The sequence below is a fragment of the Sorex araneus genome, chromosome 6, assembly GCF_027595985.1.
Source record: "Sorex araneus isolate mSorAra2 chromosome 6, mSorAra2.pri, whole genome shotgun sequence".
Classification (NCBI taxonomy): domain Eukaryota; kingdom Metazoa; phylum Chordata; class Mammalia; order Eulipotyphla; family Soricidae; genus Sorex; species Sorex araneus.
Window position 1 is genome coordinate 87,898,440 of NC_073307.1, and position 18,469 is coordinate 87,916,908.

At 48.4% G+C, this 18,469-nt stretch overlaps 1 protein-coding gene across 1 annotated transcript; it reads left to right on the plus strand.

The window, feature by feature from the left end:
- The first annotated feature begins 17,372 nt into the window (after window positions 1-17,372).
- On the plus strand, window positions 17,373-17,952 carry LOC101543750 (cytochrome c, somatic). The gene has a single exon (XM_055142463.1). It carries the CDS (start codon window positions 17,410-17,412, stop codon window positions 17,725-17,727), a length of 318 nt encoding a protein of 105 aa, XP_054998438.1. The 5' UTR covers window positions 17,373-17,409; the 3' UTR covers window positions 17,728-17,952.
- Window positions 17,953-18,469: the final 517 nt, after the last annotated feature.

Here is an 18,469-nt window from a genome sequence, read left to right on the forward strand (position 1 = left end):
TCAGCAATGTGAAACGGTTCCATTTGAACAGGTCTGACTTGGGGGGGGAAACTCCAAATAATAACAGTAAGTTTTTGTTGAAATATTGAAGGTTTTTAATGTAGCAGCCACCTCTGGACTGTGAACTAAGCAAAAGCCCCAAGCTGGCCGATGCGGCGTGGCGTACACCATACTATGAGGCGCAGGAAGGGGGATGAGGGGGAAAAAGAAAAAAAAAAGGAAAAAGGAAAAAAAAAGAGAGAGAGAGAGAGTTATGTACTTGTAGCAGTGGGGCTACATATCTCTTCATTTCCAGCAATGAAAAACTAATTATCAAATGTAGTAGGTCTGTCTCTCTTGGTTGGAAACTCCAACAACTATAGTGAGTTTTGTGTTGAATTATGGAATGTAATCAAGGTAAAGAAAAAATGAAGTGAAATTCATTAGTTATACAGTAGGGGGTAGGGGGTGGGGGCGGGGGGTATACTGGGGTTTCTGGTGGTGGAATATGGGCACTGGTGAAGGGATGGGTGTTTGAATATTGTATAACTGACATATAAACCTGAGAACTTTGTAACTTTCCACATGGTGATTTAATAAAAATTAAAAATAAATAAATAAATAAATAAATTTAAAAAATAAAAATAAAAATAAAAATCAATTATGAGGGTGGGTGCAAAAATAAAATTGGATCCTATTTGGGAGATGTGTGCTGAAAGTAGACTATGGACCAAACATGGTGGCTACTTAGTACCCATATTGCAAACAATAACAACCAAAAGGAGAGAGAGAGAGTGAAAGGGAATGTGCCTGCCACAGAGGCAGGGGGTGGGGTGGGGGGATGGGAGGGTGGGGGGAGGTATACTGGGAACATTGGTGGTGGAGAATGGGCACTGGTGGAGGGATGCATACTCGATCATTGTATGACTGAAACATAATCATGAATGTTTGTAAATCTGTAACTGTATCTCACGGTGATTCATTAAAAAATATTTTTTAAAAAAATTGGACCCTGTCTCAGATTTTTTTTCTTTTTGGGTCACACCCGGCATTGCATAGGGGTTAGTCCTGGCTCATGTACTCAGGAATTACTCCTGGCGGTGCTCCAGGGACCATATGGGATGCTGGGAATTGAACCTGGGTCGGCCATGTGCCAGGCAAACACTCTACCTACTGTACTATCGCTCCAGCCCCCTATCTCAGATCTTACTCAAAGTTAAATTTCCAATGGGTTAGAAGATTAAACTTTAAAGATGAAACTTTAAATTTCTAGAAGAAAATGTCCTTTACAATCTCAGAGTCAATTTATTAAACAAGTAAAATTACTAATCATAAGATGATCAATGCACTTAGCTAAATTAAAATTTTAAAATTTATTTTAAAATAGAATTTTATTTCAAATAAATCTCCACTTAGCCATAAACAGAATATGTTTATTCTGTGGGGAAATGTCTCTAAAGTGTAAAGCTAATGCATAACTAGTACCCAGAATATACAAAGAATGTCTGTCAATCATTAAAAATAAGACAAACAACCCAACTGAAAAAAAATTCCCAAAAGATAAAAATAGGAGTCTCTGAGAAAAGAAAACCCAACCAGTAACTAAACACAGAGGAAAAGATGTTCAACCTCATTGGTAAGAAAGAAAATTTAAAAAAAGAAAGAAAGAAAGAAAGAAAGAAAGAAAGAAAGAAAGAAAGAAAGAAAGAAAGAAAGAAAGAAAGAAAGAAAGAAAGAAAGGGAATAAAAAGAAAAAAATGAAGAAAGTCACACTAAGACACCAGCTTCCATTAATGAATTTGGGAAAATTATGAGTCTGGGTTGAGACTTAAAATGGTTCAAAAGGCTGAAGCACTTGCTTCAAATGCAGAAACCTTGGATTCGATTCTGGTGTCATGTGGTCCCCCAAGTACCCTGACCCAAACTAAATAAACATCCAGGTCGTTGGTATGGTACATCATTACATCACTACTTGACACCGTGTTCCTGAAACATTATTATTAGCACCATCATAAGTCATGGGGCCTAAACAAAAAGCACAAATATGTGAGCCTGCCATCATCAAGTGACTGCAGTAGCACTGTCGCACTGTCGTGCCGTTGTTCATGGATTTACTCGAGCGGGCACCAGTCACGTCTCCATTGTGAGACTTGTTGTTACTGTTTTTGACATGCTGAATACGCCACGGGGACCTTGCCAGGCTCTGCTGTGCCGGCAGGATACTCTTGGTAGCTTGCCGGGCTCTCCAAGAGGGACAGAGGAATCGAACCCATGTCAGCCTCATGCAAAGCCAACACCCTACCCAGTGTGCTATCACTCCAGTCCAGTATACACACTAATGTGAAGCCTTCTATCCTGCTGGCATACAATTTCTTCGAAAACCATAGGGGATTGTCTTTAGAATTTGCATATTCTCATGCCCTCTAGCAGTGATCTTCAACCTCTAGTCCCCTAACCGGTGCTGGTCCCCGGTATGGAGAGGCTGCAAGCAACTGGTCTACCACCTGGATGCTAGATGCCTGCTGGTCTGCGGTTATGAAAAGATTGAAGATGCTCCCCTATAGCCCATCAATTACAGTCCTCCCTAGGAAAAATGCTGGTACCTGGGAACCGGGAAATGGTCCACAATGATCCTGGTGGGGAGGCAGCCCAAGGACAAAGGATATTCCTAACATGTGTGAGGTCCTGGTGTTATACCTCCACCCCCCACATACACTCCCAAGCACATCCAAGTGTGCCCCTGGTGGAGCCTGAGCACTGGCAGGCTGCAGACCACGTCCGAGGGGAGCCCAGGAGTGGACCCAGAGCACCTCTGGCCGAACGATCACGGCAATAATAGCCATCATAGCCCAAAAGCCACAAATTAGATGACACCTTCTCCCTTAAGCCTCAAGCAAAAGCAAAAGCAATAGTAAATCGGTTTGAGGGTAGACTGATAGAGATATCTGTGTATGATAAAGTTGCAATTAAACAAAAAAAGAAATGTAAAGTCACGGCTTCCTCGTAGGAGGAAGTGGATCTCAGAATAGTGAGGAAGCCGTTATTTTTTTTTTCTTTTTGGGTCACACCCGGCAATGCACAGGGGTTACTCCTGGCTCTTCACTCAGGAATTACTTTTCGCGGTACTCAGGGGACCATATGGGATGCTGGGATTTGAACCCGGGTCGGCCTCATGCAAGGCAAACGCCCTACCCGCTGTGCTATTGCTCCAGCCCCAGGAAGCCGTTATTGATACTGTTCTGATTCCTGGCCGATGCCATGTGTTCACAGATCTGCTATGTTTCATAAATCATGTATGAACATTGATTATGTTGGACATAGCACTTAAGAGGAAAAAAAAAACCCACTCCCCTCAACAGCGAGAGCTGCTGCCACCTCCTGATGGGATGGGCAGGTCCTTAATCACCTAATGGCAGAGATGCAAATTCCCGAGACAGACCCTTCCCAGCCCACTTGGACAGGCCCTGCTAGGTCGGGCTGGAAAGCTCAGTTGCCAAGACAAGAAGATGAACCAAGTAGGAGGGTGGAAGGCCACGCTGTTCCCTGGCAAGGAGAGAGGGACAGAAGGTGCCACCACACAACTCGCTCATGAATACTTGGGTGCGGGCGCTGGACGGCGACTTTGAGGAGCCAGAAGGGAAGACGTGAGGAGTGATAACGTGTGTTTGTGCCAACCCGCCTGGCCGGGCGTGGGGCTGCCCGCGGCTGGGAAACACACCCCAAGGCTGATCACAATCAGCTTCCTGCTGGAACACAGGAGCAGGGACCAGCTAGTGGAGCTCCTGCCATCTTGGGGGATCAGTTTCTAGAAATAAAGGAACCAGAGACTAACCTGGGAGGGGGAAAGAGTGGACTGGTAGGTGCTGGGAGGGCAACTGGGGAGAGGCTCAGAGGATTGGGTCCATGCTTTGCATGAGGGAGCCCCAACTTCAATGACCAGTCCCCACACCCCATTAGAAGGGGTCACTGAGCACGGAGTTGGGAGTAGCCCCTGGGAATAGCTGGGTAAGCCACAACTCCCCACCACCACCACCACCCCCGCCACCAAAAAAATGATGGTTGTGAAGAAAAGGATGTTCACTGCACCTGGTCAAAATATTCCCCAGGAGCTGGAGTGATAGCACAGCGGGTAGGGCATTTGCCTTGCACGAGGCCGACCTGGGTTCGATTCCCAGCATCCCATATGGTCCCTCAGCACTGCCAGGGGTAATTCCTGAGTGCAGAGCCAGGAATAACCCCTGTGCATCGCCAGGTGTGACCCGAAAAGCAAAAAAAAAAAATATTCCCTGGAACTGGGGACATCAATGGAGGGAGGTGGACACTGGTGAAGGGACGGGTGTCGGACACTGTACGCCTGACACTCAATCGTGAGTAACTTTATAACTTTGTAATTCACAGTGATCCGATTTAAAAATATTTGTTAAGCAGAAACTTTACCAAGGAAGAAATACGAATGGCCAAAAGGCACATGAAAAAGTGCTCTACATCACTAATCATCAGAGAGATGCAGATCAAAACAACCATGAGATACCACCTCACACCACAAAGACTAGCACACATCCAAAAGAACAAAAGCAACCGCTGTTGGAGAGGATGTGGGGAGAAAGGGACCCTTCTACACTGCTGGTTGGAATGCCGACTGGTTCAGCCCTTCTGGAAAACAATTTGGACGATTCTCAAAAAATTAGATATTGAATTCCCATTTGACCCAGCAATACCACTGCTGGGAATATATCCCAGAGAGGCAAAAAAGTACAATCGAAACAACATCTGCACATGTATGTTCATCGCAGCACTGTTTACAATAGCCAGAATCTGGAAAAAACCCGAATGCCCCAGAACGGATGACTGGTTGAGGAAACTTTGGTACATCTATACAATGGAATACTATGCAGCGTGTTAGACAAAAGGAGGTCAAGAATTTTGTAGTTAAGTGGATGGGCATGAAAAGTTTCATGCTGAGTGAAATGAGTCAGAAAGAGAGAGACAGACATAGAAAGATTGCACTCATCTATGGTATATAGAATAACAGAGTGGGAGACTAACACCCAAGAACTGTAGAAATAAGTACCAGGAGGTTGACTCCATGGCTTCGAGGCTGGCCTCACGTTCCAGGGAAAGGGCAACTCAGACAAGCGATCACCAACTACATTGTAGTCGAAGGCCATGTGGGGGAAGGGAGTTGCGGGCTGAATGAGGGCTAGAGACTGAGCACAGCGGCCACTCAACACCTTTATTGCAAACCACAACAGCTAATTAGAGAGAGAGAACAGAAGGGAATGCCCTGCCACAGTGGCAGGGTGGGGTGGGGGGGAGATGGGATTGGGGAGGGTGGGAGGGACGCTGGGTTTACAGGTGGTGGAGAATGGGCACTGGTGAAGGGATGGGTTCCCGAACTTTGTATGAGGGAAGTATAAGCACAAAAGTGTATAAATCTGTAACTGTACCCTCACGGTGATTCTCTAATTAAAAATAAATAAATTTAAAAAAAATAATAATAAAATGGGAAATAAAAAAAATATTTGTTAAGGGGCGAGAGAGATAGTACAGTGAGTAGGGAGGCACTTGCACTTGGCCAGTCTGAGTTTGGTCCACCCCGTATGGTCCCCAGAGCCCTGCCAGGAGTAAGTCTTGAGCACAGGGCCAGGAATAATACCTGAGCATCACCAGGACTGGCCCAGAAAAAAAAATTTAATAATGCCCTGGGCTTGGGCCAAGAGATAGTACAGGGGTTAAAACACATAGCTGGGATGTGGTTGACACCGGTTCAATCACCAGAACCACAATACTCCCCAGAGCACTGCCAGGGGTAGTTCTGGAGTCCATGCCCCCCACTAAGTACCACTGGGTATAGACTTGGAAGCCTTCAAATACCACCAGGTTATTCCTGTACCATAGTGCCTAAGCAAGGCCATCTCCTCAGACCCTCTCATTGAACCATCCAGCCTTCTTGACCAAAAATCACTTGAATCAGGGCTGGGGCGGTAGTACAGACAGTAGGGCATTTGCCTTGCATGTGCCCAACCCGGATTCGATTCCCAGCATCCCATAGGATCCCCCGAGCACCTCCAGGAGTCATTCCTGAGTGCATGAGCCAGGAGTAACCCCTGTGCATTGCCGGTGTGACCCAAAAAGCAAATAATAATAATAATAATAATAAAATAATAAAAAGAATCACTTGATAAAACATGATTGGAAATCCCGCGCAGGGAGGGAGATGCGTGCTGAAAGTAGACTAGAGACTGAACATGATGGCCACTCAATACCCCAACTGCAAACCACAACACAAAAGGAGAGAGAGAGAACAAACTGGAATGCCCTGCCACAGAGGCGGGGTGGGGTGGGGGGATGGGATTGGGGAATAGGATGGATAGTGAGTTCATTGATAGTGGAGAATGGACACTGGTGGGGGGATGGGCTCTCGAACATTGCATGAGGGAAAAACAAGCACGAAAATGTGTGAATCTGTAACTGTACCCTCACTGTGACTCACTAATTACAAAATAAATAAATTTTAAAAAAAAAGAATCACTTGAAGAACCCTCAGGCCCTCTGAGCACTGTTTGTGAGCCCCACCAAATAACAAATATGTCTATTATATTTATATATTCCTAGATCTCTTCCCTTCCCACCAACCATCCCCTCCTGTGTTAGTGACGCAGTTGGAGTCCTTAGACAAGCGACAATTCTTCACTTGCTCATGAATGGCTCTCAGGGCACCTGTTTCTTCCTGAAGGTTCTCCAGCCCCTTCTCCATGCTCTCACCCCACAACTATGCTGCTAGCTGCCCCATCAACCACAAGCCTCTGATCAGAATCAGCTTTTCCTGCTGGGCCACGGGAATGGGTCCGGCCAGAGCCTCCCCGGACCAGCTGGGTAAGATGGATGTGATCAGCAAGCTGCCGCGTCTCTGTGGCCTTCCTCGCCGGTTCCTGGAACAGAGGGACACGCACTCACACAAGTTCCTGAGGAATCAGGATAAGAGAGGAGCGTTTTCTATTTTTCTGTTCCTCTGTTTGGGTTTGGTCTTTGTGCTGGGGCACTGACCCGAGAGCGGCTGAGATCTGGAGGCTGCAGGGTGGGGACAGGCTGCAGACAGACCAAGGTATAATTAACGGGGAGGGAACTGGGAGTGCTTTCGCCCGCCTCCGGGAAGGAGAAAGGGACTGGGGAGTGAGTCAGGCACCCCGTGCAGAGGATTTCATCCACCCACCGAGAGGCTGGGAAGAAGGGTGCCCGGAGAAAGCTGGGACGCTTCCCTGACCCTCCGCTTTTCTTCCGTTTGGTATTCCTGGGTTCATCTTGCCACAAGAGATATACTGGCACTCTGGTGCTCGATGGCCAAGGGTGAGAGAGCATTGCAACGGACAAGTGTGCAACTCCTATCACACACACACACACACACACACGCACACGCACACACTTACGCACACACTCACTCACATACACACTCACACACACTGTCATCTCAACAATAATAACACGGGGAAGGGGACAGAGGAACAAAATGAAGAGTACCACTAAAAAGAGGTGAGAGGCTGGAAAGATAGTTCAGGAGTTAAAGCCGCTTGCCTTGCATGTGGCCAACCCAGTTCAAACCCTGGTGCCCCCAAGGTCCCCTGGGTAATGCCAGGAGTGATCCCCAAGCACAGAGCTAGAAATAAGCCCTGAGACCACTAGGTGTGGCCAAAATCACTCCTCCTCCTCCTCCTTCTCCTCCTCTTCCTAATAATAATAATAATAACAATAATGATAGTAGTAGTAGTAGTAGTAGTAGTAATGATGATAATAATAATACTGGTCAGAGAGATAGTACAGTGGGTAGGGTGCTTTCCTTGCACACTGCCAACCTGGGTTCAATCCCCGGCACTCCTTTATTGTCCCCAAGCACCACCAGGAAAAATTCCTGAGTACAGAGCCAGGAGTAACCCCTGAGCATCACCAGGTATGGGTCACAAACTAAAATGAAAAAAAAAAGAAATTAAAATAAAGAAATGGATGGGGCTGGAGCAATAGCACAGCAGGTAGGGCATTTGCCTTGCATGCGGCAGACCTGGGTTCGATTCCCAGCATCCCATAGGGTCCCCTGAGCACCGCTAGGAGTAATTCCTGAGTGCAAAACCAGGAGTGACCCCTGTGCATTGCCAGGTGTGACCCAAAAAAAAAAGAAAGAAAGAAATGGATGACTGAGACTCAAGCCTGAAAGCTTGGTAACTGTTCTCATGGTGATTCAATAATAAAAAAATTAATTAAAAAATAAAAATAAATAAAATAAAATCAAGAAATGGACAATGTAGGTGAAGTGGGTTTTTTTCTGAATTCTATGAGCAGTTCTAGCAACTTCTCAGAGCAGAGGAGGGGGCTGTGAGGCCTGCCAACCTAGAGCTGGTGGGTCAGAAGTGCAGGGGGCCGAGGGCTAGCACGCCGGGGTCTGGAGTGGAGGTAACATTGCAGGCTGAGCTCTTAACCTGTGGAATCTGATGCGGATGCCTGGATGACACAGTCCAATAGGACCGAAGGACAGGACACCCATTTGGTAGGGGACAAAAAGGCCACCTCTTGGTGTTAGAATGTTCCGTGGGTGAAAATGTTGTGCCCAAGTTTCGGACCCCCCGTTGCAGAGAGACCCAGTTCCACACACGATAACACAAAAGCAAAAGAACTTTATAAACTAGCTCAAACCATCGCTAACTCGAGCTAGGGTCCGAGTCTCATCCCATGCCGTGGAGTCTTGACAAGGACCCCGACTCCGAATCACCAGCAGTTTCTAGAGGGTTCAGGGTTAAGAAGCAATTAATATACCGGTCTATTTTGTAGCCTTGGCCCCGTTACAGCAGTGGTCAGCAATTAGCAATGGTGAGTAACCGTTTCTGAGGAGGGTACAGTGACCCCCCCCCCATCACAGACCAGACACAACTGCCCAGTTCGTTACCTCGGCAAATTCCTCAACTGCGAGTCTACCAGGAACTGCAAGTCCTGCTTCGGGGAAACAGATACTGAGGCCTGGTTGAGACTCGCTGTGGCTTGTCAGGGCATCAGCTTCACCCTCACAAAAACAGACCAGGGTCTACCTTCTGCTTCCTTCTGGGACTGCAAGTTCGTAGCTTGTGCTCAATCTCGGTTTGGGGCAGCCAGCATTTCCAGGTCAGAGTTCAGTGTACCAGCTACCTTCGGCCTCCATGCCTAAAATACCTCAACCTAGATGGACAAGATTGAAGTGAACTCTTTAAAACCTCAGGGAGAGGGGCTGGAGCAATAGCACAGCACAGCGGGGAGGGCGTTTGCCTTGCACACGACCGACCCGGGTTCGATTCCCAGCATCCTCTAGGGTCCCCGGAGCACCGCCAGGAGTCATTCCTGAGTAAATGAGCCAGGAATAACCCCTGTGCATCTCTGGTAAACTCTACTGATGCACCTCTTGGCCTTAGTCCCTGTTTGTTTTCAGGGATGTTTGCTTAGAGTTAGTTTGACAAAGGCATTGAAAGAAGAAGGGACAAGGTTTTCATTCTGAAGTTTCCAACAAGGAAAATATAATCTCAGGGACTTTGTGTTTCTTAAGTCCTCATGACTCACTCATGCCCTAAAATACTTAGAGACATTAAAAATAGTCAGATCTCTAGAGTCTCACATGCAAAGCTATCAGACGTACTATGGAAAAGAGTGCAGGAGAGGGCTTGCAGAACATTTATAATATGACTATTTCCACTGACAAAAGAAAAAAAAATGTGTGCCTCTATGGAGAGTGTGAAGTCACCTACAGAATACTATAATACTAGACCCGGGGCATCAGAAACACCCACAATCCCAGAGAAGAGACACCCCTAGTAGACACCCCTTACGCCCTTAGGTCATGGGCCTGGGTGACAGAGATGTGCCTGTGTAGGTTCATCCATTGCCAGGGGACATGAATGGGGGGGGGGGGGGTACTCTGCATGTGTCAGGACATGGAGCACAGGGAAAACCTCTATACTTTCTGCTCAGTTTTGCTGTGAACATAGAATAATTCTAAAGACAATGACATCTGTTAAGGCTTATTTTTTTTTTTTTTTTTAGTTTTTGAGTCGGGCTGGAGCGATAGCACATCGGGTAGGGCATTTGCCTTGCACGCAGCCGACCCAGGTTTGATTCATCGGCCCCTCTCGGAGAGCTCAGCAAGCAACCGAGAGTATCCCGCCTGCACGGCAGAGCCTGGCAAGCTCCCCGTGGCATATTGGATATGCCAAACACAGTAGCAACAAGTCTCACCATGGAGATGTTACAGATGCCCGCTCGAGCAAATAAATGAGCAACGGGATGACAGTGACAGTGACAGTTTTTGAGTCACACCCCACAGTACTCAGAGGCTGCTCCCTAAAGTACTTGGGGAACTAGTCTGTGCTGGAGATTGGATCCAGGGCACCCACGTGAAAAGCACACACTCATGCTTTGCACCATTTCTCTGGTTTACATTCCGCTTTTCGATACAAGCCAACAAGTTCTTATTGTTCTTCATTCAGAAATATGATAAAAAGGATGAAACCAGTCATTTTTAAAAAGAGGTATCATGGACCCCTTACCTTGTATGCAGCCAACCCAAATTCAAGTACCGGCATTCCATATGGTCCCCTGAGCACTGCCAAGAGTGGTCCATGAGCACAGGGGTAGGAATATGCCCTTAGCACTGCTTGCTATCACCCAGAAACAAAAGAGAGAGAGAGAGAGAGAGAGAGAGAGAGAGAGAGAGATCATGGATATACAGATTGCATTACTTCCTAATTACTATTATTATTATTATTATTATTATTATTGGTTTCTGAGTCACACCCAGCAATGCACAGGGATTACTCCTGACTCATGTACTTAAGAATCACTCCTGGTGGTGCTCAGGGGACCATATGGGATGCTGGGAATCGAACCCTGGTCAGCTGCATGCAAGGCAAACGCCCTCCCCGCGTGCTATCTCTCCAGCCCCACTTCCTAATTATTTTATATTTTGTTATTCTCCAAACTCAAGGTGACACATGCAGTTGAGTGAGTCTTTAAGGCAGGGACTGCAATGGTGCGTTGTGACACTATGCCACTCTTCCCAGCATCCCACTTAGTGACGTCTCTTTGCAAGCATGAAGGCTCCTGGGTAGCCATGATGAAAGTATTTACACCAGGGAAAATGGCGCCCACCAGGGCACTTCCCCATCCGCCATTCCCCAAGAGCAGGCAACTACACTGTCTCCAAGATACCACTGTTCCGGGGCTGGAGCAATAGCACAGCGGGTAGGGTGTTTGCCTTGCACGCGGCCGACCCGGGTTCGATTCCCAGCATCCCATATGGCCCCCTGAGCACCGCCAGGGGTAATTCCTGAGTGCAGAGCCAGGAGTAACCCCTGTGCATCACCGGGTGTGACCCAAAAAGAAAAAAAAAAAAACCACTGTTCCCAGGCATATAGCATGAGTCCAGAGTGGGACTAAGGCGGCTGGAGCGATAGCACAGCGGGTAGGGCATTTGCCTTGCATGCAGCCGACCTGGATTCAATTCCCAGCATCCCATAGGGTCCCCCGAGCACTACCAGGAGTAATTCCTGAGTGCATGAGCCAGGAGTGACCCTTGTACATCGTCAGATGTGACCCAAAAAAACAAAACAAACAAACAAACAGAGTGGGGGAAAGTGTTAGGAGCAGGAGGAGGAAGAGGGATTGTAGGACAAGGAGGCTAGAAACACTGACTAGGAGTGTTGGCCCTTCTACCTTATGGCTCTCAGTATTCTGAACTTGTCAGTGGCCTCCGTCTCTGCCAGCCAGAACGAATGGACGCAGAGGAGAAAAACACAGAAGAGTTTCCTGGGCAAACAGCATGACCCACCTGGCTTCTCCCACTCCTGGGAGGTTGGGCTAGGGATGGATGAGTGATCATATGCTTTGTGGGGAGCCCTGGGCTGGCCCTCGAAATCCTTTCCACTGCAACATTTCCTGGACGAGTTTGGTTCCCGGATCTGGGGGCCAGTGTTTACTTAACTCCTCCTCGGTCGCTCAACAAGAGCTTTTCAGAAACTCCAAAAGTCAAAAGCGGCCCCATCTCCGGGGCAAGAGCAAACAGCCGGACCCGGAGGGAGACAGGCAAAGCGTCTGCAGCCTCCAGGGCTACAAGAGCAATGCCAGGTTCCTGGAAAAAGGGGAACTGCATCCCCCATCTCTCTACCCACCCCTGCAGCACTGCTGGTCCCTGGTCCTCCCATGCCACAAGGACCCTGTTGCTAATTCTCACCCTTCTCCCCTACCTCACTCTTCTCACCTCCTGAGTCATCCTTCTAGATCCCGTCTACCTGCGTGTCAAATGCTCTAGAATTAAGGGCAGATGGCTGGAGCGATAGCACAGCGGGGAGGGTGTTTGCCTTGCACGCGGTCGACCCGGGTTCGATTCCCAGCATCCCATAGGGTCCCCTGAGCACCGCCAGGGGTAATTCCTGAGTGCAGAACCAGGAGTAACCTCTGTGCATCGCCAGGTGTGACCCCAAAAAGAAAAAAAATAGAATTAAGGGCAGAGAAATGGCCTGGCCTAGAGAGAGGCATCAACCCAGGCCCGCTCTCTCTCCTCCTCCGAGACTCACATCCATCCTTACTATCTCTGAATCCTGTCTTTTAGATCCGTTCATCCCACACTCTCATTCTCCGCCCAGTTCATTCAGCTGAGCCCCTAACTGGGTGCCAGCATGATTATGTAAAAAACCCAGAAAGTCTGCCTAGAGAGCCGATACTTGGTGGAGAGAGGAAGTGGATCAACAGGAGCTATGAACTAAGGTCAGAGTCCTCGGAGCATGTTTATGTTCCAGCCCTTATGCCCAGCAGGACCTTATCTGGAAGTAGGACCTTTGGGAGGTAATTTGGGTTGCAAAACGTCGCTAAGGTGAGGCCATCACAACAGGATCAGTGCCCTAAGAAAAGGGGGCGAAAGAGCGTCTGTCTGTCTTTGAGTATGTGTCTCGATGCCTGTCAGTAAGTCAGTCTGTCTTGTGAACACACACATTAGGATTAGGACTCCCCTCAAGAACTGAGGCTGGGGGCTCGAGCGAGAGCACAGCGGGTAGGGCGTTTGCCTTGCACGCGGCCGACCCGGGTTCGAATCCCAGCATCCCATAGGGTCCCCTGAGCACCGCCAGTAGTAATTCCTGAGTGAAGAGCCAGGAGTAAGCCCTGTGACTCAAAAAGCAAAAAAAAAAAAAAAAAGAAAAAAAAAGAACTGAGGCTGCTGGGGCTGAAGTGATAGCACAGGGGATAGGATGTTTACCTTGCACGCGGCCGACCCGGTTCGATTCCCAGCATTTCATAGGGTCCCCTGAGCACCGTCAGGAATCATTCCTGAGTGCAGAGCTGGGAGTAACCCCCTGAGCACCGCTGGGTGTGACCCAAAAAGAAAAGAAAAAAAAAGAACTGAGGCTGCTGACACTTGATCTGGACTTCCCAGAACCATGAGAAATGTTTCTGGCTTCGAGCCCCAAATCTATCTGTTACAGAAGTGTCTGAAATAAGGAAACAAATGTGAGTCAGGGGGTGCAAAGTGAGCCCCTCTCGAATAGGGCAGCAGGGAGCCGAGGTGTCCAGGGATAACGAGCCAAAGAAATATCCGGGGAAGCCCCACCCAGCTCTCCGAACACAGAGATTCTGAGTACCAGGTGCAAGAAGATGGTCCCCAAGGGAAAGCGGGGCTAGGGGTGAGGCCTGAGAGCCGATCCCCGTGCTCCCCCCCCACAGCGCCCTTCAAGAGGGCCTGGTGGGTCCAAGGAAGGAGATCTCCCCGAGTTGACTCTGAAAGAGATAAGAAGCCACTTGGTGCTGTGCTGTCACTGTCATCCCGTTGCTCATCGATTTGTTCGAGCGAGCACCAGTCACGTCTCTCATTGTGAGACTTATTGTTACTGTTTTTGGCATATCCAATACGCCACGGGGAGCTTGCCAGGCTCTCCGAGAGGGGCAGAGAAATCGAACACGGGTCAGCCGCGTGAAAGGCAAACGCCCTGCCCGCTGTGCTATCGCTCCAGTCCAGGCCACTTGGTAGTACAGAGAAACCAACGGCCCCAGTTGTGTTCTAGAACCAGGAGGATCATTCCAGCTGCCCCACTGGAAATGGGGGCGAGGCCAGGGCTGAGGACAGAAGCAGGGGGGCCCAGAGAGGGGGTTTGTGCTCAAGTTTCGGCAAGAGTTAGGCCTGATGGGTAATGTAGAAGGAGGATTCTCATTTATAGTTTGAAAATGGGGCTGGAGCGATAGCACAGCGGGGAGGGCGTTTGCATTGCACGTGGCCGATCTGGGTTCGATTCCCAGAATCCCATAGGGTCCCCTGAGCACCGCCAGGAGTCATTCCTGAGTGCAAAGCCAGGAGGTAACCCCTGTGCATTGCCGGGTGCAATCCCAAAAGCAATAAATAAATAAATAAAAAGCATCTGACAAGCTGTGCTGATGAGTTCTCTAGAGGGTGTGAGAGAAAGAGAAGTTGACCCTTCTCTTGACCGGGCAGCGCTGAGTTTGTGAGCGGAGAGGCCTAAGTGTAATGTATTACTGGCTTGAGGACAGGATCTGCCCCTTGTCCTTCCTCTCTGACGTCCATGGACCTCAAGAGGGTCCAGTTGCCAGCTGGTGATACAGAAAAGAGGAAGGGACCAAGGACAAGAGGAAGACATGGGGAGGGGACGGACAAGTGGGGAAAGAGACTTATGCCACGGATCTGCCTGTATCCTGTCTCCCCCATCACGTCTTCCTGGAATGTTGCAGAGAGGGCTGGCAGCTTGTCTTCCCACAGGGTTCTCATGCCCACCCACCCTCTGACTTCCCACTCCCGTCCCTGAACAAAGCATGAACGTCCTTGAACAAAGCATGTGAGCGACTGGCCCCAGGAGAGCTGGGCGACCTTTGGTTGACTACTTGCACTTCACTGTGGGATTTGCCCATGCAGAATCAGTCTTTCGGGAAGATTGCCCCATAGCTGGAAGCCGGCCTCATGGGGGGAGTGGGGGAGGGAGGCAGCTGGAATAGAGAAGGGATCACTAAGAAAATGATGGCTGGAGGGGCTGGAGAGATAGCACAGCGGGTAGGGCGTTTGCCTTGCACGCGGCCGACCCGGGTTCAAATCCCAGCATCCCATATGGTCGCCTGAGCACGGCCAGGGGTAATTCCTGAGTGCAGAGCCAGGAGTAACCCCTGTGCATCGCCAGGTGTGACCCAAAAAAGAAAAAAAAAAACAGAAAATGATGGCTGGAGGAATAGGTCGGGATGGGAGATGTGTGCCGAAAGTAGATAGAGGACCAAACATGATAGCCTCTCAGTTTCTGTATTGCAAACCATAATGCCCAGCAGTAGAGAGAGAGTTAGAGCAGGCACCAGTAATGTCTCTAATTGAGAGACTTGTTACTGTTTTTGGCATATCTAATACACACGGGTAGCTTGCCAGGCTCTGCCATGCGGGCTCCATACTCTCGGTAGCTTGACGGGCTCTCCGAGAGGGGCAGAGGAATCGAACACGGGTCGGCCGCGTGAAAGGCATCGCTCCAGCCCAGAGAGAGAGTATGGGGAATATTGTCTGCCATGGAGGCAGGGGGAGGATGGGAAAGGTGGGGGCATACTGTGGATATTGGTGGTGGGGAATGTGCACTGGTGGAGGGATGGGTGTTTGAACATTGTGTGATTGTAACTCAAACATCAAACTCAAAGCAAAAAAAAAAAAAATCAAGGGGCTGGAGCGATAGCACAGCGGGGAGGGCGTTTGCCTTGCACGTGGCCAACCCGGATTCGAATCCCAGCATCCCATATGGTCCCCTGAGCACTGCCAGGAGTAATTCCCGAGTGCAGAGCCAGGAGTAACCCCTGTGCACCTCGGGATGTAACCCAAAAGGAAAAAAAAAAAACATGAAAACTTGTAAGTATATCTCACAGTGATTCAATAAGATAAAATTTTAAATATAAAGATTTGCTCCTTCTAACAGGCAACCCAAGTAACCATGACAAAAATGGGAGCATTTTCCCTTCCTTTTCCACTCTAACTGAAGTCGTTGGCATGTGGCAGAGGCCTGGCACCACCTATTTTTTTTTCCTGTGCCATTCCTGCGGAGCTGGCCCTATCTCATGTTTTCAGACAGCTTATCACCACATCCGTGTTTTGGACAGCCAGGAAGAGGAAGGCAGCAGCAGCGAGGAGGTGGCCCTGGAAGGAAGAGCCCTACCCTTTCTTAGGAACATGCCCAGAGCTTGCCCCTTCACTTCTGCTCACGGTCCGTTGGCCAGAAGTTGGCCAAAGAGCTTGAGAAATGCTTGATTTGGGGGAGTCACGCCCCAACTAAAATCCGCTAACTGTGGAAGAAGGGATGGAGAAGATGGGGGACAGGGAGCAGTTGGGTATCCCAAGCAATGTCAACTGACCTAAAGAGGAAGTCCCCGCGTGAGCCTCGGGTTAGGGATCAGCTCGATCTCTTGCTCCTGATGTACACAACTAGCATTTTCCACATGTTCACGCTAGCGTTGTATTTGATCTTCATAGTACTCCACGGGGGTACAGTTTCACTCTACCTCATCTGTGGGTGGCTTCCATCCAGGGCTGACACGGGGAGAAGACTGATACCGAGTCACAAGCTGATAAACCTGGGATTAGGACTCAGTCCTTCTGTCCAGGTTCTTTGTCCCCACTTCTCACTCACAGAGCTCTTAGCCAATAATTGTTGGGCTATAAGGGAGAGGTGACCGCTGTCACCAATACCTCCACCACTTAAATTTTTCATGAAAGCTGCTGAAGGGATATTGAATTAATAGAACATAGATGATACTGTTACTTTTTTTTTCTTTTTTGGGTCACACCCGGCAATGCACAGGGGTTACTCCTGGTTCTGCACTCAGGAATGACTCCTGGCGGTGCTCAGGGGACCCTATGGGATGCTGGGAATCGAACCCAGGTTGGCCGCATGCAAGGCAAATGCCCTACCCGCTGTGCTATGGCTCCAGCCTGGATACTGTTACTCTTGTTGAAGAATCCACCCAGACCTACACAACTGGGTATGTGTGAAAGAGAGACAGAGAGAGAGACAGAGGCAGACAGACAGACAGACAGACAGACAGACAGACAGATCAGACAGACAGATTCATCTCAGAGTCAACAATATCAGCTCAAAAGATCCCCTTGTCTACAGCAGCATCTGACATGATTAATTGATATTGGTGCCACTTGGTTGCTAAATATTTTCAATCATCACTCATGAGATCTGCTCTTGATCAGTCCCAAAGGATCCTATTATCTTGGAGAAGTTCTCTGGGTCCTCAACTTCCACTTCTATAAAAGAGAACGAACCTGCCCTGCCCTCCCAGCTGTCCCCAGCCCGTGAGGACACAGTTCCGAATACACCCACGAATACACCCATTGAAATCTGACCACCCAGACCGGACCCTTCGTGTCAAGTGAGACGAAGGCGAGATTCTAAAATGGGTGATATTGAGAAGGGCAAGAAGATCTTTGTCCAGAAGTGCGCTCAGTGCCATACCGTGGAGAAGGGAGGCAAGCACAAGACGGGGCCCAATCTCCATGGTCTGTTTGGGCGAAAGACCGGTCAAGCCGCTGGATTCTCTTACACCGATGCCAACAAGAACAAAGGCATCACCTGGAATGAGGATACGCTGATGGAGTATTTGGAGAATCCCAAGAAGTACATCCCTGGAACAAAAATGATCTTCGCTGGCATTAAGAAGAAGACCGAACGAGCAGAGTTGATAGCTTATCTCAAAAAAGCTACTAATGAGTAATAGTTGGCACGGCCTTATTTATTACAAAACAAATGTCTCATGACTTTTTTATGTGTACCATATTTAAGTCCATCTCATTCACCAGAATTCAGATCATGAGTGACCGATAGCGTATTTTTGTTGGGCAGCCCTGATTTAAATAAGATTGGCTTGTGTTTTGAATGAGTATGATCAGCTTTTTGAATTTTAATGATAATTCCAGGTCAGCAAGTGCAATCACTGTTCCTTTCCAAAGATATGACGTTAATTCATCACATTCACCTTTCCAAGGGATGGAGATTGCCATCTCATATCTGGGAGAATAGTTTTCTATTCAGATTTATAGAACTGGCTATATTAATATCTAAAGATTGAGGGTATCACTGTCTCCTTAGGTTGTGTTTCTTAGCCTGATAAGATTCGTTGGCAGTGACCTTATATCTTTTAATTATGCCGATTTAATTAAAAATTCCCTGTATCTAAAAATGTTGCCTTTCACTTACTGAAAAGTATTTTAATGTGATGTACGTATAACATTAAATAAAGAATACTTACCACTTCTCACAAAAAAAAAAAAAAAGAAATCTGACCACCCAGTTTCTCCCCAAGACCCTCGAAGGTATCATCCAAATCCTTGGCACTTCTCACCCGGCACCCTCCACCATACACATAACCCATTTATCCCAATTTCCATTCCTGAAACACGCGCTCCACACCCTCCTGGTCTTGCAGATACAACAGGGCAGTCAGTAACCCCAGGCTC

Excerpts from the sequence above, each read along its gene's own strand:
- LOC101543750 (XM_055142463.1), top strand. The coding sequence starts at position 17,410 with ATGGGTGATATTGAGAAGGGCAAGAAGATCTTTGTCCAGAAGTGCGCT.